The 22,989-nt window shown below is 36.4% G+C and overlaps 1 protein-coding gene and 1 long non-coding RNA gene across 2 annotated transcripts in view; both read left to right on the top strand.

Moving 5' to 3' along the window:
- Positions 1–4,840, top strand: part of LOC145683139 (uncharacterized) — a 34,844-nt gene extending 30,004 nt beyond the window's left edge. Inside the window, exon 2 of the mRNA XM_081754505.1 lies at positions 1,633–4,840. Coding sequence (XP_081610631.1) covers positions 1,633–3,415 — 1,783 coding nt within the window. The 3' untranslated portion in view covers positions 3,416–4,840. The remainder of the gene's footprint in view (positions 1–1,632) is intronic.
- A 144-nt stretch (positions 4,841–4,984) lies between these two features.
- LOC145683143 (uncharacterized) lies at positions 4,985–18,975 on the top strand. The gene is made up of 2 exons (XR_014130968.1): positions 4,985–12,018; positions 16,482–18,975. It is a non-coding gene; the product is annotated as an uncharacterized LOC145683143 (long non-coding RNA).
- Positions 18,976–22,989: the final 4,014 nt, after the last annotated feature.

The following is a 22,989-nucleotide window of genomic DNA, read 5'->3' as shown; positions in this document are numbered from 1 at the left end:
AGTACGGATTCTGAACTCACAAAAGCCGTAAGAAAATTTGTTTTTAAGTAATGGTATTGGCGGCTTAGCTACAGAAGACGTCGATGATGAGAATGAAAGAAATATTGGAATAAAAAAAGTGGGAGGAGGCACAACACTGAGAAAGACTATGAACACGTTATTTTTTCAGCACAATGCCCACTAAGTGGGAGTAGGGTCTAACATGTTATACCATTAAATTTAAAACACTTCATTAATAATAATAATGATATTAAAAGTTTTTAAGTTGCCCTAAAATTTGTCAAAACTTACTTAAACGTAGGGTCTTCGTGGAATGGGTTCTGTACCTTCCTGAGACACCTCTACAGCTACTCAAATTTAAACAAAATTTTCCTCTAATATTTCGTGTACAAAATACTCTACTGTACGTTTTCAGGAAATTAACTGTAATAAAAATAACTGAATATAATTGAACACTTAAGCTTGTAATAAACTAACTTGTGGAGTTTGCAGATGTAATTATAAAAGCTTTGCTACAAAAATATACACACAGACCATAATTCAGTGAGCTCTGAAATACAAAGTAACAAAATAATATATAAGATTCAGTCTACATAGCAATTGTTGCTTAAAGAAGCACAATTTCGTGAATCGAGATAAGACGAGAAATGTTTACGATACTTTTCGTCACGTCTCGGTTCTCAACTCCAAAGCGTGACGATAGTGTGAGTTAACCTTGTCCCGTCTAGCATTAAAATGTTACGTCTCATCCCGACTTTGTTTTGTTTGTTTTAGAATCGAGATGAGAAAATCGTCTTTTCATGGGCAACATTACACTAAACCGAAATCTATTTTGCCTAATATCACGTTTCTGCTTGTAATGGTATGACTTGAGCGATAATAAGTTTTTAATTCTTCGAGATAATTGTTATTATTACTAGTATTATTCCTGAAAATTTGATAGTTCAAGTGTTGAAACAAACGAGTATTCAGATATTTCAATGTAATAAAGCGTGTGTTATCTCCGATCAATCGCCATCAAAATTCCTAAAGTAAAAAAAAAAAATGCTCGAGGTGTATCCGGTCGAAGATTCTCCAGATTGCTTGTCAACCGCCTAGTACATTTAACCATTGATCAATACGCTGTAAATGTTTCGTCTTAAGTTTCTCTGTCTCAGCTTGGAATGTTGTATGTTATTTTTTTCTTCGATTCAAAAAGCTTTTCATGTTCCTCTTATGATGATATAAGTAAAAGATCTTCGGTGTACTTTATATTAGTAAGTTGACTTGCTCTTAAACCTGTGGATCGCAAGTTTATATTTTGTCCAAGTGAAACAGATAACAGAGATTTATTTCTCATACTGCGCATTTGTTTAAAAGCAGGTGCCATTACCTGGTCAAAGACTTATGACCGGCACGATATAAATGATGGTTCAATTTGATATAGTGAAACAAACTACAGCCTTTTTATTTGGGAATAGAGAGATATAGAGACTTCTCTGTGGTACTCCATTTCATATTTCTACAATATTTTATGTAATAAAACAAATTAAGTATAATCTTATCATGAAATATAGCGAATGATTATATTTTTTTGTTGCTACTTAATCATAATCTCCATTCACATTTCCTTTTTGGTTGAACTTGTTACAGGCACTCTAACGTATTAGCTTTCCACGGAGAAGAGGATACGTTTATTACAGTAAAGGAAACAATTTCTCATTCAGATGGGGAATCACATACTTCGATGCAGTTTGGCAAAGGATTTCATCGATCACGTTTGTCAAGACATATGCTGCCACAGGAAAGTGAAAAGCGTGATAAGTACCAAAAGAGTGATAAACGCTTTAGTCAAAGTTCAACTTTGTCAAGCGGTAAGTTAGTGCATATAGGTGAAAAATCCCACACCTGCGGAGTATGTGGAATGGAATTTACTGTATTTTCAAGATTGGCTACGGACATGTTAATTCATACAGGAGGAAAACTACACTCATGCCAAGAGTGTGGTAAGGCATTTAATCAACATTCAAATTTGGCTAGACACATGTTAGTCCACACAGGAGAGAAATCTCACATTTGCCACGAGTGTGGTAAGGCATTTAATCAACGTTCAAATTTGGCTAAACACATCTTAATCCACTCAGGAGAGAAACCTCACACGTGCCAAGAGTGTGGTTGGGCATTTAATCAACGTTCACATTTGGCTAGACACATGTTAGTCCACACAGGAGAGAAATCTCACATTTGCCACGAGTGTGGTAAGGCATTTAATCAACGTTCAAATTTGGCTAAACACATCTTAATCCACTCAGGAGAGAAACTTCACACGTGCCAAGAGTGTGGTTGGGCATTTAATCAACGTTCAAATTTGGCTAAACACATCTTAATCCACTCAGGAGAGAAACCTCACACGTACCAAGAGTGTGGTAAGGCATTTAAACACCGTTCAACTTTGGCTACACACATGTTAATCCACTCAGGAGAGAAATCTCACACTTGCCAAGAGTGTGGTAAGGTATTTAATCACCGTTCTAGTTTGGCTCGACACATGTTAATCCACACAGGAGAAAAACCTCACACATGCCAAGAGTGTGGTAAGGCATTTAATCAACATTCAAATTTGGCTCGACACATGTTAATCCACACAGGAGAAAAACCTCACACCTGCCAAGAGTGTGGTGAGGCATTTAACCACCGCTCAACTTTGGCTACACACATGTTAATCCACTCAGGAGAGAAACCTCACGCTTGCCAAGAGTGTGGTAAAGCATTTAATCGACCTTCAAATTTGGCTGCACACATGTTAATTCACTCAGGAGAGAAACCTCAAACATGCCAAGAGTGTGGTAAGGTATTTAATCACCGTTCTAGTTTGGCTCGACACATGTTAATCCACACAGGAGAAAAACCTCACACCTGCCAAGAGTGTGGTAAAGCATTTAATCGACGTTCAAATTTGGCTGCACACATGTTAATCCACTCAGGAGAGAGACCTCAAACTTGCCAAGTGTGTGGTAAGGCATTTAATCACCGTTCTAGTTTGGCTCGACACATGTTAATCCACACAGGCGAAAAACCTCACACTTGCCAAGAGTGTGGTAAGGCATTTAATCGACGTTCAACTTTGGCTACACACATGTTAATTCACACAGGAGAAAAAAATTACACATGCCAAGAGTGTGGTAAAGCATTTAATCTACGTTCAAATTTGGCCACACACATGGTGATCCACTCAGGGGAGAAACCACACACTTGCCAAGAGTGTGGTAAGGCATTTAAATACCGTTCTAATTTGGCTGGACACATATTAATCCACACAGGAGAAAAAGCTCTCCTTTGCCAAGAGTGTGGTAAGGCATTTAATCGACGTTCAACTTTGGCTACACACATGTTAATCCACGCAGGAAAAAAACCACACATGCCAAGAGTGCGGTAAGACGTTTAATCGACGTTCAAGTTTGGCTGGACACATCCACAGGAGAAAATCTCACCTGCAAAGAACCTGGAATGGAATTTATTCAACGTTCTAACGTGTTGATCCACACAGGACCAAAATCTCACACGTGAATGATGTGGAAAAGATATAGTCTACGCTCAAACCTTGCAAGGCATTTCAATACACAAGTGAAAAACCAAAGAGCGTAGCATGGTATTTACTCAAGGTTCACATATAGCAAATTAAATGCTAATCTACAGAGGACAAAAATCTCACGTGCGGAGAGTGTACAAATACATTTACTGGTAGTTCACATTTGGCAAATCGCATGTTGAAGCACAGTTCAATAACCAAAGAGAAGCGTAGGGTGTTCAATAGGATTTAGTTTCGGTTCAGCTTTGGTAAGAGACGTAAGTAGGCATAGTAAATACAAAAGAATTTGACGCACTCACAACTTGTTAAGTCAACGAATGTTAAGTGCACTATAAATACCCTTGTTAAAGACGTCTAAAATAGAATTAAATGTTAAAGGAATCAGACTACATTAGGTTCTTGAAATGTCTTACCTGCTCTTTGTAATGGAATGTGAGTTTTGGAAGAAAAGTTTTAAGTTTGTATTTTTGGGGCAGGTGTTACGGGAAATTGGTTCCCCATGTACCCTACGAACGGCGCTTCTGCTTTCCTCCACAGGGTTTGCTGCATAGTGAAAAGATGGCTGATGCCCAGGAAGATTCCAATGACGATTTCACAAGTGAATGTTTATCTAAAGATAAAATCTCCGAATATACCCCTTCCTGAGACTTCTTATATGGAAGGGAGTTAAAGACATCGGGAATGAGGGTGCACCTTCCTCATGTTCTACAAGTGTGTATCCAGCGGAAAACTTGTTCCATGTCTATTCCAACACTAGGACTTTCTGGACCATCTGCGTTTTGGCTGCATCTTGCTGGCCGATACATGGTTGCGGAGTTCTGTTTTCATCTTATATATTTATATTACCCGTTTCCAGGACATTCTTTCATGCTCACTTACAGGAACTGTGGACAAATTGAAGGTAAGAACCGATCAAAAAATCAAGTCCTCGTCTCCTCCAAATCGGTTAAACTGATCAGACAAACTTTAGGTTAAAATCGTATTAAGGGTGTATGTGTCAAAAAATGACTCACTAATAATAGCGAACATGATTGCACTCCAGTTGTTGACGTCTTTGATTTCAAAGCGACATTACTGGCACTCTTATCCAAAGTGTTAGTGACTTCACCGGAATTCGTGCTGTATGTTCGGAAAGAGGGTGTGTACCAAAAGTTCGTCACACACTATCTTCTATTCCTTCTCGCTCACAGTCGTTACTGAAGCGCGGGATGATGATGTAAATTGAATGTGCATGTGGGTTGTTAAAAATAAAGTTCGTACTTATGTTTCGTATTCCTTACCTATTCTTTATTATGTGCTCAGAAGTTGTTGAGTATACTGACTTACCAACTTTTCACTCGTTTTATAAGAAAAGTTGTTAAATCAGGTTTTAAGTTTTATTCAAAAACCTACTGTTTACGTTATAAGTATCTCGTACTGTAAGAAAACGTCACACCTGTCGAAAACGAACCAACATACAAAATTTTAGACCATTGTACTAATATATCGGTATTTCAACACTTCTATAAAATTAAAAGCGCGATCCTGTAAAATCTAGCAATAATGAGTTAGCAACTTCTGAGTCATTTGATTCGCGTTCAAGCTTGGCAAGACAAATTTTAATATACACAAGTGGAAAACTTCACACATACGACGATTGTGGAAAAGTATTTGGTCTATGTTCAAGTTTGGAAGGACATTTTAATACACAGATGAAACTCTCACACATATGAAAACACACAGGTGAAAAGAAGATTTATATGGAGCTCACGTTTTGCAATGCACATGTTAAAGCACACAGGAGAAAAAAATATAATTAAATACTAAGGAACAAACTAAAGCGTTCTAAGTGTGTAGAAAGGATTTAACTAAAGTTTATATTTCGCAACAGATATATTAATACAGATGGCGAGGAACTGCTCGTGTCAAGACTATGAAGAATGGTATAATCGAAGTTCAATTTTGAGGAAACATGCTATCTCATACAGGTAAAAGATGGCTGTGCATAATTGTGAAAAGCGTTTACATGAAGTCAATATTTTGTTAGTGGAAAGACATTGTAAGATATGTGAAACTAGTTACTGAAAATTCATGTTTGTACATAAAAAGTTATATTCAAGTTACACACGTGATAAAATATACAAATGCTAAAAATCTTAGTTGTCAAAAGTGCGATATAATTCGTTCAATATCTTCTATCAATCTCACGTACTGCCAATTCACGTTTCCGCTCGCGACGACGGCAATTCGGCCGTGATCGATTATTCACATTTTTCAGCATTGTGCATGATGCAAATTGTATGTTTTGAAGCATTTAGGTTTAGTAAAGACAAATCATTGTTGACCAAAAGTATACGTTTAAATTAAATTACAACACTGCTAAGTATGAGTGAACACACTGAACAAAACACAAAAAAACAGCATCTAACCTAATCAACATCCATGTCACTGAGCTTGTGATAATGCTGATACTTATTGCAGAGGGCAGTAATGATTGAGTGCTTTTTGCATATGTTTTTCCACAATATGTAGACTCAAGGGGTTCAAAGTTAATCAACATCCACGTCACTGTCCTCTTTCTGAGATTGCTGGCATGTATTGCAAGTAGTGGTAATTGTTGACTGCTTTTTGAATACGTTTTTTCCACAATCATTACATTGAAGGCGAGTTCTGTTGTTTTCTCTTTACCCGCAGATGTAGCATATATATCCTCAGATTGGTTATACTGGTTCATCATCGGTAGTTTGTTTTGTGTATTGTGCCAAGCACACTAGCAATTTTTTTGCAAAGTTGATATTTTAGGAGGAGCTTTCAGGTTTTCATTTAATAGTTCTAATGCTAACTCGGACACATATGATCTTCTTGTATTATTTTTGATGTTAGGGCAGTTAAAAACGAAACAGCGGCTGAAAAATAATGAAGCTTTTATTTACATTTTTATGTAAAGGGGAAACAAGAAAAAAAATCACGTTTTGGCTTCCTCTATCGGCAGATTGGCCGTCCACCCAACACTACCAACTTTGGGATTGTACTGAACGGGAAGTAATGTCTTTGATAATTTTCTCGCAGAGGATTGATATGTTTCAGAGTAGCGAGATGTTGCTCTAAAATGACACATAACTTTCTAATCCACATTTAGAAGCGGGAGATAAACGGGCTGTTTTCTAAGAACAAGGAAAACAGGTGTTCGTGAAACATCTATTAAAAATGAGCGAAAGTGGAAAAGAAATAATGTATGATGTCGAACGCAGAAAGGTCTAGTTTATTTTGTCCTGGCCAGAGGCTCTCAGGCCGGAGAGAAGATAAGAGTAACTCATCTTCTGGAAGAGTAATAGATAAATGAGATATAGTGGACCAGTAAACGCTTTGAACAGGGAAGTACGTTGATTATGTTGGTGATAATTTATTACAAAAGAATTCATTAAAATTTTCTGTTCTTTCCTCAACTTGTGCACCTGATACATCATTGTACTTTACAAGAGGTATGCTAAAAGATTTACACTTAGATCTGATAATATAGCAAAATTAATTTGTGTTGTTGATGCTGGTGTCTGAGTTTTTTTTTTTTTTTATTTAGTCTAGGTATTTGCTGCATCTCAATAGCTTTTTTAATATTAAGTCCTACATCAGAAATTCTTTTAAGATATGTATTCATTTGGAAATGCACACCACAGTTCACAAAGCTTTTTTTTTTATTATTTCGTAATGTGTGGCGACTTGTTTTAAATTTCATTGTTTTTCCTTTTTGAACAGTACAAAATATTTATTGTTGCATTAAAAACATGAGCGTAAGAATCCAGTGCCTCGTCTATTGTTCCATCTAGTAAAAGTGTCCATTGTAACACCTGTTGTATTTTACAAATTTTACCCAAGGCGGCTTTCCTTCAGTCAGGTACAAACTTTCTTTTTGAGTTGCATTGCTTGCTTCTGGGATTGGGAGTAAGATAGGGAACGGTGAACTCGCTGTCTGGGAGAAGGAACTCTATATGAGATGACGCATTCTGTCGGAAAAATAGAGATGACATAATCTAAGCTATTATTTTTACGCGAGTTATTAAAATTGTACTATCCCACATCGAGTGCTTGAGTAGAATATTCGACAAAGGGATGTCATTTGCGTCTGATGTTATCCCATGTTTACTGTAGATCCATATCTAAGCCCAAGTTATAGTCACCAAAATGAGCAACTTTGTCATCTTGTGACATCATCTGGAAATAATTTGTGGCACGTTTCAAGTAAACTTTGAGGAATGGTCTGCAGAAACACCCGACGAAGCTTGTTTTTGGACAGACTTACCTCTGCTCAAATACTTTCACAGTCAGGTACGCGATCATTCTGTGCTCTGCTGCTCCATTTATTTTAATACTACAAACAATACGCCTCTATGGTCTTGCGGTCGTTTTTCTATGTAGAGAATTGGTTGAGAAACGGCATTCCACTGTTCCTTAGCGATACTTTCAGACATGTTTCACTCACCACTAAACAGACATATTTACGGCACAGTCCGTAAAACTGTTTTTAATGCTTTGCATATTTTGGTAGTATAGTTTAAAGGTGGTTTTCTGTTCACTGCACTTTTGAGCAGCATTCTTCTGTACATCACCACATTAAATGCAGAGTATGGAGCACCTGATTTGGTACACTTCTCTACCGTGGGATCACGTTTTCCAAGTCACTCTTACTCATTTCTTGCCATCTGTGTTGAACATTGAAATTATATTAATTGAGTGTTCTGTACGAATAAATGATAACGATATTTCACTCCATTTCCAACTGGAGATACTATCGAACGCAGACTCTAGCCGCAACCTTACTACTGGGTTCACAATGGAAATGATATAGCACAGAGATAGCACAAATATTTTTCCCAAAGCAGGAGCACGAACTTTAACTTTTCTACGGTTTGATGCCTCTTTTTGAACTTTATGCATAGACGATCCTAAGTACATACAAAGATTTATTACTGCTAAAGTTAACATTGTAACGTATATTAGCGTTTTCGTCGAAGAAAAAAAAAGATTTGTGATGGAACTGACATATTGTATATTGAATGTAAAGGTAGGAGTTAAGTAATACGGCTTCTACTCGCTAGATGCCCTTCCACTTCAGTTATAAGTGCTAGTTGCGAGGAGTTCCCTCGAATGTCAAGAGATGGCAGCCAGCGGCAGCTTGCTAGGTGGAAGCGGATGGTGGCTCGGCCACTTGAAGATTCGAAAGGGTAAGGGATAATTATAAGAGAGTAGTATGGAAATTAATCTAAATTTTGTTTCGTGGGTTTAACATTGAAATTCTATTTGGAAAACGCGTTTTGGAATTATCTGATGATTGACATAATGTTATATGAATTTAGTGGCTTTGAATATAGTGTTAACCGTATATTTTGAAGAATAGATTATGTGTGATCTTTTTTATGCTCGTTTGGTAAGTAGAGTGCTATATTCTACCTTTTTGAAGAATTGGGCTTGAATTTGGTACTGTGTTGGGGAATGAAGGGAGGACGAATTATTTAACATCTTTTGGCAGTGGAAGAAGATTTGAAATTTATTCGCCCTCTCATTATTTTCCATTATAGTGCATAAGATCCCCAATTCCTTGGTTTGGATCACATCATATTCGTTCGGATTTCCCATGTGGGTTCGAATCCCAATAATCATTGAGTATGGTAGAGCTTAACCTTTTTCAGAGCGCATTAATATTGTTGGGATTTAACAGAAATGAATATTTGAGTTAAAACAAGAGTGGACGTATCACTGGTAATTCCTAACCTACCAGAGAAATATTGTAAGTTTTGGGAAAGAAAAAAGTTAATTTTCAATATTTGGAAACAGTTCGTCAATGAGTACCATAAACAAGTTAATTTTCAATACTTGGAAACAGTTCGTCAATGAGTACCGTAAAGAGGTTAATTTCAGTATTTGGGATCAGTAAGTCAATGTGTACGGAAAAAATTGGATCTTTGGAAGTAATAATACTTTTCGGGTAAATTAATGTTTTACTATTTTGGAGATTTCTTGAATATTTGGAAAATTAATGTTAATCTTTCGAGTTATTACTTGTTTAAAAGTTTTTGAAGAAGTTGGGAAATTTAATCGAATTACTTCGGGTTTTGGATATTTATTGTTATTGTTGGATATATATTTGGTTTGTAATAAATTGTTCCAAGTTGAAATTTGAGAGTTTTACCTGTATTTCCTGGTTCCAAACTTAAGCCTAATCGCTACGAGGAAAAAAAAGGGATTTTATTTTTCAGTGAATTTACTCTGCATGCCAAAACAAGAATCGGGGAACGACTATCCCGTCAAAGTGTGCTTGTGATTGATTTGTATGCAGGTAAAGGGAGGAATTGTCTCTAGTAGTTAGGCAAGGTTTGGCTTTAACCTGCAGACAAGTTAATCGCGAGACCACGGTTGGTGTGTATGCATGCAACGTTACAACTTTCGAATCTTCAAGTGCTACTTGTTTTGGCCATATACTTGTTTAAATTTGAATGTAATGTTAATAATAAAAACGCAGAGTAATATACAGGAAATATATGGAAGAAAAGAAATTTGTGAGAGAAAAATTTTTGAGGGTGCATCTAGCATAAGTTGGCACGAGTTGTTGCGCATTTATTTGTTGTTTGTAAAAGGAGAAGAATTTACGGATAATTTTGAATTCTGGCTACAGGAAAGATGGATAATAGGCAGAATTATGAAAATATTGATAATTTTGAACGTAGTAGTTCAAGTAGTGAAGAAGGGTATGTAGGGTATGAAGGTAGGGTATGTAGCTTCTGAAAATCCCTGTTTTCGGAATGTTGAATCAAATTTAGATGGTAACTTTGTCGAACCTAATCGTGGGAGACAACGGATACGTTCTTCCTCTGTTCCAGGCTTAGATAGACGAAATGTATACAGACATAATATGAGGTCTGAGCATTTAAATTTTGATTTTAATAAATTAGCAACCGAAGGGGTGTATAAATTATTATTGGCCGAGACTAATCAATTACCTTTGGTAGACGGAACAAATACGGAGATGTCATTCCAGTTCATTTTGAAACTAGATAAAATTGTGCGTAGTAAGGATTTACCGTGTGATGTAATTTTAATAGCTAGTTTAGCGCGTACTTAAGGGGAATTTAATTACCTTTTACAGCCAATGATTGGTACAGGTTCAGTTTGGGGAGACATTTGTAGACAACTTATTAAATTCATCTCACCTTTGGCTAGAACGCAGTTTATGCGCTTGGAATTTTACCGAGTTATGAGGGAAAATCAAACACTGTATGAATTTGTGGAAGAGAAATTGGCATTGATACATGTTTTGGATATGAATTTCGAAGAACCAGTTGTTTGTAATTTAATTTGTAATATGGTTAGTCCAATGGTTCATAAATTTTTCAACTGTAGGGGCTACCGATGACTTTTGAACAACTTGAGGACGCAGCTTTACATTTTGATAGCATGTATAGATATAGTAATGATTATTACAAACTGCGGAATGCTGTCGGACCGGTAATGGGTAGTGTAAATAAAAATCCCCATAAGGGAATAACGAATAAAACGCCTATTTGTAACGTTATTAGTCAACCTAGTATAAATTGTAAACTCGTAAATTTGGCAGAAAGTAGATATTCAGACGGAAATCCTGAACTGAATCAAAATGTAATAGTTGCTAGTGACAATACTCATACGTCATCAGGTAGGGAACAATTTCAAGGTAAAACAGGTGCCATTCGGAAAAATATTGTGACTAGTTCTTCGGGTTCAAATTAACATTTTCAAAAAAAGAACAGGTAGAAATTCGGAAGATGGGTCATTGGTGAATAAATCTGGTTTCCAAACTGTAAATTCTTCACAATATAATAAAAACAATAGAGATCTTCTAGTCGTGCCTGCATATATAAAAGAAAAATTAGTCAGTACCATCCTAGATACGGGGAGTGAGTCCTCCTTTGTGAGTGAGATATTCTTTAGAAATCTGCAAAAACAGTGTAAAATCAGAGAAATAGACGTTAGTTTACAAGTTGTAGGTCTTGGAGAACAACAAGTGACAGTTAAATCACGTGCCCGCTTATATTTTCGTATCGGTTTTGAACAGTTTTCTAAAAACTTTTATATAGTTCCATCTTCAGAGTTTGACCTCTTATTGGGAAATAGTTTCCATCGAAAATATCAAGCAGTGATAGATGTGTCCAAAAGACTTTACAAAATTCAATCTAGGAAGTTAATAATTCCTATAAATCCCACATCTAACCTGCAACAGTCTACTCCTCGGACGAACTTTTTATCTTTTGGGGATAGCGTAGTCCATCCCACTCCAGCACGCTTGAATCGGGTTGAGGAGGCTGCTCGATTCCCTAGAACCATGCAAAATCGGATATGCAGATCAAGACAGCAGGCGCTAGGAGAGCAACAATTGGCTGCAGAATTGGAAACCTATGTCGATCATGAGGTGCTCCAGGTCCAGAATGCAGCATCTTCAGAAGGTAATTATAAAGTTTCTTCGGAACTTTTAGATAAAGATACTGAGTTACAAACTTATGTAAATAATTTAGTAACTTCTTTTTCAGACGTTAATACGGATCGTTTAAGGTGTGTGAAGGATTTCTATTATCAAGTTGAATTAGTAGACAATACTCCTGTTAAGTTACAACCATATAATGCACCAAACTATAAACAAAAGGAATTGGATAATTGTATTCAAAATTTGATTAAAGAGGGGGTGATAGAAAAGATTAATGCCTCTCCATTTTCCAGCCCGTGTTTTTTAGTAGAAAATAAAGACCACAGTAAGTGATTAGTCGTGGCTTATGGATTTGTGAATAAGAAAATAATTACACGTAATTTTCCGTCACCCAATCTTCAAAATGTTATCTGTAGTATATCAAATAACCATATATTTTCAAAAATTGACTCAAGAAAAGTTTTTATCAGTGCTTGCTCACTGAGAATAGTAAAAAGGTAACAGGTTTTGTAACTAAAAATAAAATGTATCAATTTCGGCGCCTGCCGATGGGTCTATCAACTTCACCACATGTTTTGAGTTATTTGATGTCAAAAATATTAGACGGCTTGATTGGGGATAACTTAGAGATATTTTATGATGACGTGTTAATATTTACACCTGATTTGGAATCACATAAAAAACTGGTTGAGGAAGTACTAAGTAGGTTCCGGGAAGCTGGATTAACTGTATCACCTTCAAAAACTCTTTTGTTTCAAACCAAAATAAAATATCTAGGGTTTCGATTCAAACGTGGGACGATGACCATAGATGAGGACCGACTTGAAACTATTAAAAAACTACCAAAACCTAAGAATAGAAAGGGCTTGAATAGGGTGTGTGCGTTTTTTCAGTTCTTTTCTAAATTTGTACATAATTTTGCTGAACTCATTGCACCATTACAGGAGATGCGTTCCGGAAAGGTTCCATTCAAATGGACTAGAGAACACGATGATGCCTTTCAAAAATTTAAAGATGCGTTTTGTGATAAGGTAATCCTTAAGGTTCCTGATATGAACTCAAGTTTTTTTATTCATTGTGATTCTTCTTTGAAAAACTACAGTGCTATATTGTCTCAATATTGTATTGTATTGTATTTATTTTCTTCCTTTTTCATACAAATTGTTCACAACGTGAACGTATGAGTTGGATACGTCATAAGAACACTGAATGTGTACATATGTATAGATTTAAATCTACATGCAATATTAAAATAATGTGAATTTATATAAAACAAAAAAGGTACAATTTTTCATTATTCTAATTTACATACATCGATATAAAAGAACATAACAGTTAATAAAACCTTACATTATAGATATACAAAATATATATACTTTAAACATTATTTACTACAGGCGAGATATTCTTCTACAGAATAGAAACAGTGCTCGAGTAGGTAGGACTTGACTGCTTTATTGAAACCAGATGTTTTGTTTTTTAAAGTGGAAGGAAGCTTGTTATAAATATTCACTGCCATAGGAAATGTACTATTCTTATGTACTTTTAAACGTGAGGACTCTACATCAAGGTCAGACGCTTGTCTTGTGTTACGCATATGAATATCTGAGTTCAACCGGAAGGTGCTTGTATCTATCTGTATATCTTTACTTACAAATTTTAGAATTTCATATATATATAAACATGGAAGAGGTAAGATTTCAAGAAATTTAAATGGAGGTTTACAAGAAATTCGAGGTTTACTTCCGGTCATAAACCTTAAAACTCTCTTTTGTAAAACGAATATGGAATTTAGCAGTGCAGTAGATCCCCAGAATATAATACCATATTTCAATTTAGAATGAAAAAGTCCAAAATAAGCTGTGAGCAGAACATGTTGACTGACACTATTTCGTAAAAGCTTTAACATGTAACAGGTTTGAGCCAATTTACTAGATAATTTTTGAATGTGAATTTTCCAATCTAATCTGACACCCAAACACCAAGAAATTTGATATCCGAGACGTAATTCAACGTTTTGCCGTTAATTGTTACACAAGGGCGTTTTCTTATCTCGTTTTTTGCTACGTGAAAGCACATGCACGAAAACTTTGTTGTGTTTAGTATTAGTTTATTTCTATCCATCCAGCCACTGATGGCAGACATGGTGGAATCTACTGCATTACATAACTCAACGTAAGTTTCTCCAGTTACTAATAAATTTGTATCGTCAGCATACAGAACAATTTTAGCAGAGTCTAAACATTGTGGCAAATCATTTATATATGTTAAAAATAGAATAGGGCTTAAGATTGAACCTTGAGGAACTCCAAATTTTAACTTTTTGGAATCTGAATAATATTTGCTTACTCCCTGAGTGTCTCGAGTTTGACAGTTAATTTCAACAGTTTGCCTTCTGTTGGATATAAAGGATTTAAACCACTCATAAGCATTTCCCCTAATACCATAATCTTGCAATTTTTTAAGTAAAATTTGATGATCAATTGTATCGAAAGCTTTGCTAAGACCAAGAAATATGCCGGTTGTATATTTCTTAGCGTTTATTGAATTTAAAGCAGAATAGAGAAAAGAGTAAAGAGCAGTTTCAGTAGATTTATTTGATCTAAAGCCATTTTGAGCAGGAGATATTAAGTTAAAATTATTTAGAAATCTAACTAGTCTTATATACATAAGTTTCTCAAATAGTTTAGAGAGGGTAGACAGACATGATATTGGTCTATATAATAAGGACGGTGATTTAGTGCCGGTACACATGTTTTCAAAGGCCATACCACCATCAGATTGGAGCAAGAATGTTTATGAGTTGGAGGCAAAGGCTTTATCTTTGGCTTTAGAACGCTTTGAATACTATTTGCATAATTTCTTTGTAGTTTACACTGATTCGAAGGCTTTATCTTGGTTATTACATAATCACAAACGGCAAAGGAAATATGGTACATTAATGGGAAAAAATTCACAGTTTAAATTCAAAATTCTCCATATTAGGACGAGTACTAACATAGCAGCAGATTTTCTGTCACGTATAGGAAGTCATCTGGAGTTTTATACAAATAAACCTAATACAGCTGAGGTCATAAAGGATAATGTTAAAAATGTCAACTTAAGTTTTGTAAATTTTTGGAAATTGCCGTTGTTAAACGAACCATTAAAATCTCATCAGCAATCAGATAAAGATCTTCAGGAAATCATAGGTAAAATAAAAAAGAAAGAAGGTGTAGACTCTTATATTTTAAGAGATGGTATCTTATTAAAGAAAACGAAGAGCCAGATTGGGGATGGTTATAGAATAGTAGTTCCACAGAGTTTAGTACCAACTATACTTGACTATTTCCATTCTCAATTGATTAGTGGCGCACCTAGAGGGGTAGAAAGACAACGGCCGCCATAGCTAGACGTATGACATGGCCGAATATGTTTAAAGATATCAATGAATTTGTAAGATCGTGCCCTAAATGCCAAAGGATACGCGATAGGAACACCTTGCCTCAAGGGAACTATTATACAAGACATGCAAAAGCTCCAAATAACACTTTTTATTGATATTGCCGGAAAATGGCCAAGTAGTCAGGGGTATGAGTATGTATTAGTTGTTGTTGATGCCTGTTGTAAATTTGTATTTCTAGAACCTTTAAGAAAACTATCTAGTCAAGCTATATGTAAGAAATTGATGGATATATTTTTAAGAACTGGGTTCGTCTCTAAGGTGGTTCACGATTGTGCGACATACTTCGTATCAGGGTATTTTAGACATTTCCTGTATAGCCTAGGGATACAGGACATTAAACCTCGCCATATAACCCATCACCGAATACCTGTGAGAGAACTATACGTAGTTTGAAAGGGATATTGAAGACACATTAATAGGAATCAAAGAAATTGGGCCCAATTATTACCGAAAATCGCTTTCTCTATCAATGTGAGTCTTAATTAGACTACGGGTGTGTCTCCATGTGAGGTCTACTATGGAAGAACCATGTATAGCCCGCTTGATGTCAAGTGGCTAGTAGATCTGGGAATTTTAGACGACGAAGTAGACAAGAATACGAAGTATGAAATCATAAAAAGAAATTTAGAGAACGCCTGGAAAAGATGTGAAAAAACTTACTCTAAGAGGCATTTGCCAGTTAACTTTAAGGTTGGAGATCAAGTTTTGACCAAAAGATTTATAAAAGCACTTTGGAAAAACACTTTAACCCCAAACTTGCTGAAATTTGGGAGGGTCCTTATTTTGTAGTTGGTCAACCGACTATGCATACCTTGGGTTTGGAGAAGGTGGACAACCCCAAGGTTAAGATAAAGAGACACGTTCAGCATTGTAAACGTTATATTTTGCCAAGAAATGCGCAACCCGTGAATCAAGTTAGAGACTAAAGGTTAATGTGTAAAGTAACCCGAAAAAAATGTAAGGAAGATTATTTTATCTTGTTTGTATATGTGATATGTTTGTTTGAATTGTATGTGTCGCTTAATTTTTGTATCCTGCAGGAGCTGTCCGTGGTCTTGATCCTAATGTATTTTGTGGGTATTCCGATTGAACGAGATTAGACGATCATCCAACATTTACCCGAATTTGGATACACATATGTACGAGGACTTATCTAGCCTTTGTAATAGAGCACGTCCTCAAGGTATAGATGGATGGAGACTGTAAGTTATAAAATTTTTTGTATAAGCATGCAAAGCATGGAATTTGTAATTATAATTAAGATCAGGATTCTTCTCCTGAACGCATATACTTTAGAAGGTTGTAAATTAAATTTTTGGGCAGACGGATCTATATGTAACGTATATTAGCGTTTTCGTCGAAGAAAAAAAAACGAGATTTGTGATGGAACTGAAATATTTTATATTGAATGTAAAGGTAGGAGTTAAGTAATACGGCTTCTACTCGCTAGATGCCCTTCCACTTCAGTTATAAGTGCTAGTTACGAGTAGTTCCCTCGAATGTCAAGAGATGGCAGCCAGCAGCAGCTTGCTAGGTGGAAGCGGATGGTGGCTCGGCCACTTGAAGATTCGAAAGGGTAAGGGATAGTTATAAGAGAGTAGTATGGAAATTAATCTAAATTTTGTTTCGTGGGTTTAACATTGAAATTCTATTTGGAAAACGCGTTTTGGAATTATCTAATGATTGACATAATGTTATATGAATTTAGTGGCTTTGAATATAGTGTTAACCGTATATTTTGAAGAATAGATTATGTGTGATCTTTTCTATGCTCGTTTGGTAAGTAGAGTGCTATATTCTACCTATTTGAAGAATTGGGCTTGAACTTGGTACTGTGTTGGGGAATGAAGGGAGGACGAATTATTTAACCTCTTTTGGCAGTGGAAGGAGATTTGAAATTTATTCGCCCTCTCATTATTTTCCATTATAGTGCATAAGATCCCCAATTCCTTGGTTTGGATCATATCATATTGGTTCGGAATTCCATGTGGGTTCGAATCCCAATAATCATTGAGTATGGTAGAGCTTAACCTTTTTCAGAGCGCATTAATAATGTTGGGATATAACAGAAATGAATATTCGAGTTAATACAAGAGTGGACGTATTACTGGTAATTCCTAACCTACCAGAGAAATATTGTAAGATTTGGGAAAGAAAAAAGTTAATTTTCAATATTTGGAAACAGTTCGTCAATGAGTACCATAAAGAAATTAATTTTCAATACTTGGAAACAGTTCGTCAATGAGTACCGTAAAGAGGTTAATTTCAGTATTTGGGATCAGTAAGTCAATGTGTACGGGAAAAATTGGATCTTTGGAAGTAATAATACTTTTCGGGTAAATTAATGTTTTATTATTGTGGAGATTTCTTGAATATTTGGAAAATTAATGTTAATCTTTCGAGTTATTACTTGTTTAAAAGTTTTTGAAGAAGTTGGGAAAGTTAATCGTATTACTTCGGGTTTTGGATATTTATTGTTATTGTTGGATATATATTTGGTTTGTAATAAATTGTTCCAGTTGAAATTTGAGAGTTTTACCTGTATTTCCTGGTTCCAAAATTAAGCCTAATCGCTACGAGGAAAAAAAGAGAATTTTATTTTTTAAGTGAATTTACTCTGCATGCCAAAACAAGAATCGGGGAACGGCTATCCCGTCAAAGTGTGCTTGTGATTGATTTGTATGCAGGTAAAGGGTGGAATTGAATCTAGTAGTTAGGCAAAGTTTGGCTTTTACCTGTAGACAAGTTAATCGCGGGACCACGGTTGTATGTGTATGCATGCAGCGTTACAACATACAGATTTACGGCCTGGATAGCCGCATCATCCAAAATCTATCAAAAACTTTTGATCCTCTAACCAAAGGTTTTCCACATAGCTTTCCTTGTCCGATTACCTAGTCCCACTCTGGAGCTATACCAACGCATAAATATCCCCATATTACAGTACTATATTGAAAAACTAAATCTCACCTATATCGGCAAACGCTTGCAAATTCATCACCCTTTATTCATGCAATATATAGTACCTCAATTTAGACCCTACACCAAATCGCTATCATCATACCCCTTGTCCTTAACGTTTACGCTCTGCCACTATACTTTAACCTCGTGTGATTAATCGTTCTTAACCCAACAGTGGTAACGTGAAAGAAAATTTCATGAATGGTAACATTTTGCCTCCTGGATCCAGGAAAACTTTTGCCTGATAAGATGTGAACTAGGATTTAAATTTGTATTACATTTACAATAGTAAATACAAACACCAGACAGTGGATACGCTTTAAGCGAAACTGTACATTCATTTTTATTAAAGCAATATTTCTCTTGTTATAAGTAAGTTCGATACCTATGTGACTATTTAATTGGTTAGAAACCGGCACTCAAAATAATATATTTATCAACTAGAAAGAAGTAAACCAGGATTTCTCCTAATAGCCGTATATTACACATAGGGAAATTCACGTTTCAATTCTGCAGCAGTCTCCAGGCATCATTTTTGCGTGACTTAGGCAAATCCACTTAGAACACTTTTGGCAAAATATCTGGTCTTACTGTGTTCATACATGTAACATAGTCCTCGTTTTGCTGCTTGAGGAGGTACAGGAGCATCTTCTTCTAGAGTCAATCCAAACAATTTTGCCTCCGATTTTCGAAGCTCTATGGGATTTCGTTTATTCAGTGCTCTGTTTCAGTCAACTTTTCCCAGTTGCTTTACGTATTTTCGCTGTTGGAATTTAGTCGCTGTGTTCGCTGAATGTATAACGTTACCATTGATCGGTTCTACATTTTAGAAGTGATAAAATAACGTCATTGGCCATCGTGTAGTGTTTCTGTCTTCGCCATATTCAGTACGTATCTGGTCTACTGTGTCCACCCCACCTTTAGTATCATTGTAAAATGTGACGATCTCTGGCTTCCTGTTATCTCCGGTATTCTCATCTAATTTGATGTGATTGTGCATATTTGAGATCAGCACTAAACACCGATTTTTCTTAGATGCGTAGGAGACAATGGTACAGTTCTGATGAAAACCAAATACACTACTGTATTCTTTCCTCCTTTTGGCATTCACAAACGCGGGGACAACTATTTCTTGTTTTTACGATTTGTCCCTATAATTGTTAACTTATTGTCCCATTCCATTGATTTAACCAAATTGCAGCTTGTAAACCGATTATCGTCAAAGGTCACTTTGCGAAATGAACCATAAATCGGTTGACACAATCTCTTTACTACTTCCTCAGGTTTGTTATCTATCTGGAACGGACCTTCTGGTTCGGTCCCCATCAGTGGCGTAGCACACTTTTGCGCCCCCTCCCCGCAAAGTATAGAGAAGGGGCCCTAGTTGTAAAGCCGACAGAAGTAAGGTTGAATGAAGCTCTACTTCTTTAAATCTTTATTCATCGCAAGACCTCGGGACCCCCACGCACTGCGGGGTTTGCGGGGGCAGCTGCTACGCCACTGGTCCCCACGTATACTTCCATATTTGTTGTGTAGTATAATGCTTCCCCAACAAGACTAAAAATTTTAATTCCATATTTTGGAGGTCTTTTGGGCATATACATACGAAATCCACATCTTCCCCGGAAACCGACAAGTGTCTGATCCAAAGTAGCTAACATACCAATTAAGAAAATTCTTGTTGCAGTTGTTTACAAATAAAAAAAAAGTCACGAATTGGGGCTAATCTGGGGCTGAAGGTTATATCTGATTATGTTATTCATTAGCATCTTCCACTCTTTCATCCATCATATCCTGCACAGTAATCACTTTCTGCTCGGTTTGGCTTCCCCGGTTCCCATCATCAGATAGAGATGACCCTACGCAGAAGACGCATTCATTTGTCTGATTAACAATACCCATGTGTTAACTTGTGCTTCGCACCTCCCCTCATTCTCCATCCTCGCTATCACTTTACAAACTTTTCATTTTCTCTAATTGTATTGCATTTCTATTGAATCAATCTGTCTATATTAAGTTGTGTGTATATATGTTTACCTACTTCATAATGCTAAGGATCAAAGTTCCATACGCCCATTTTTTCTTTTTCTTTTTTATTTTTGTTAGTTGTTATACCGTATAATTGTAAAATTTCGATAGAGCACAGACCACCACTTACATTTTGTACGTAAATTCATTTTCATCACTCACGTTACAGAGGCGTAACCTTCTCATAGGTTGCTAGCTACTTTGGCTGACCGATAAAAAGTAGTGCATTCGCATACTTTCCCAGCTGGCGCACATGTAGTGAGGCGTAGCTGCCAAGTCTAGGCTATTTTATTGCACTCGTGTGGGCACACAGTGATGCTAATTCATTAACAGGCGACAGTTTGCAAGAAATTGAGAGATTTCACGAGCGGAATCAAGCTGGAGTACACAAGTAGTATAATTTTTGATCATCATTATGATCATTTTCACTCTTATCGTGATCTCATCTCATAGTTTTGGATACTGTTTCAGTTCGGTTATTTTACCGCATATGATAATTGACGATGGAAAGTCTTTCATACATCCTTTGAAGATAAAATTGCCGGGGTGGCTCAGTTGTAAAGCGTTCACCTCTGATGGATGGGGCCACGGGTCCAAACTCTTCTTCCTCCAAGTGAATTTTGTTGTGGACAAACACCGTGTGCGTGGGTTTCCTCAGAGTTCTCCAGTTTCCTCCCACTTTCTTCATTCTACAATTTCATTCATTGCTCATCATCACTGTCTCCCTTAGCCTAGCCGGAATATCCGTGGGACGTAAAACTCAAAATTTCATTTCATGTATTCGTTTGAAGATAAAGGAGATGCGGAGAAATCGACGAGACGGAGCATACACTGAAACGAGTTCTCAGAGTTCTCGTTCTCTAATCAGTGGCTACCACCAAGCATCAACGAGTTCAAAACTATTTAAGAAGCATACAAATGCACTTAGCATCTCGAGCTCCGACTCTGACTCCAACCGGCTTATCCTCCTCTGCAGCCTGTCTACAGCTTGCTACAGCAAAACTACAATCCAAAGTATTTTAGTTCGAAGGTTTTACTTCTGTAACTTCTCCAGTATCGGCAACGTAAAGATATTTCGCAAATGGTACAAACAAAAAATGGATTCATCATTAAATCACAGTCGGCAGACTTCGCAAAATAATTCGTGACAATCCAGTTTTGAAATGTTCAGGAAAGCTGCAACTTTAACTTCTCTCAATAACATCCGACACTAGCAACCTCAGCCACATACCATGTCAACAGTAGTACGAGGGGTCCCTCCATCTATAACACTTGACGATGTATAAGCTGAACTTCCTGAAGTGGGATACACCTTTAAAAATGCATCGGTATTCGGAACAATCAGGGACCAACTAACATAGTTCAAATTCTGAGAACATCACAGGATACTATCAACGACCTTTTGCATAAACAAATCTTCATTTTCAAGAAGAGACGCCGATTTGAACAATCCTGCTCATTACAACCAATTCCTCTCCAAGGTAAACGCTGTCAAGAATACAAAGAACATCCTACTAACAGGTGCATCCTATGAAGCTGTTATCCTACGAAGAGGTGCACACTTTTCCTCTTCCTATGAAAAGCTGTCCGAATCTGTAACAAGTTCTAATCTACAACACTTGGTATCAATTCCCGCCTGTGACATACAGCTGGAAGTGTAAGTCTCGGCTTGCTCCAGAAGAATTCAAGTCGAAACTTGTAGTACCATATTGACTCATTATGTTGATAATCGAAAAGGTAAGACTTCACGTGAGACTAATCAATTTCTTTATTTTCATAAACTATTAGCATTTATCACCCGCACTCTTCAAAACGTTCTTCTTTTGCACAACCATGAATATTACACGTTCAGCACGAAGCTCGCAACATTCTTCACCTGGATTTTCATGCCACTTGAAACATTACTTAGGAGATCAATTCAAAGAGCTAATTGAGTTCAAGTATATAAAAATGTTAATACAGAAACAATATTTAAAATAAAAGGTACTAGATTTATTAGTAAGGGGTTATGAAAATGACGTCACGACTCAGAATCGGAAAGAGAGAAGGAAAGAAAAGAGTGAAAAGCCGGTAGCTAAGATGCGAGTCTCTTGCAAGTGTTGCAAGATTATAAACTTGAAAAATCTTATATCAAAAACAGAAGACCAGTAAAATTAGTTAATTGATCAATGTTAGAAATCGTCCACAATGGATAGGAAATGGCTTAATATTTTTATATGATATATAAATTAAATAGAGTTGCTACCCCGTAAGAAACTTCTATGCCTCCTGATAAATGAAACAAAAGAAATAACGGGACTCACATGTAACTTCTGCAATTTTTGTGCAGAGAGTAACACTGCTCTGCCAAATATCGTCTTCACGCATGTGTTAGTGTGGGTACGTGGGTGTAGTGAAACTGAAACCATGGAGAGTGTTAAGCGCGAAATTGAAATCATGAATGAATCCGAATTATCTTCTCAGTATCAGTAGCGTAACTAGAATATTTCTCAGAGGGGGCCAATGAAGGGCCCAAGAAAATTTTGAGGGGGCCATCTTCAATGAATGAAGTTTTTCATA

This window comes from Thermobia domestica, chromosome 1 (assembly GCF_964235325.1).
Source record: "Thermobia domestica chromosome 1, izTheDome1.hap1.1, whole genome shotgun sequence".
NCBI lineage: Eukaryota > Metazoa > Arthropoda > Insecta > Zygentoma > Lepismatidae > Thermobia > Thermobia domestica.
The sequence above is the reverse complement of the archived record's forward strand: the minus strand, read 5'-3'. Positions and strand labels throughout refer to the sequence as shown.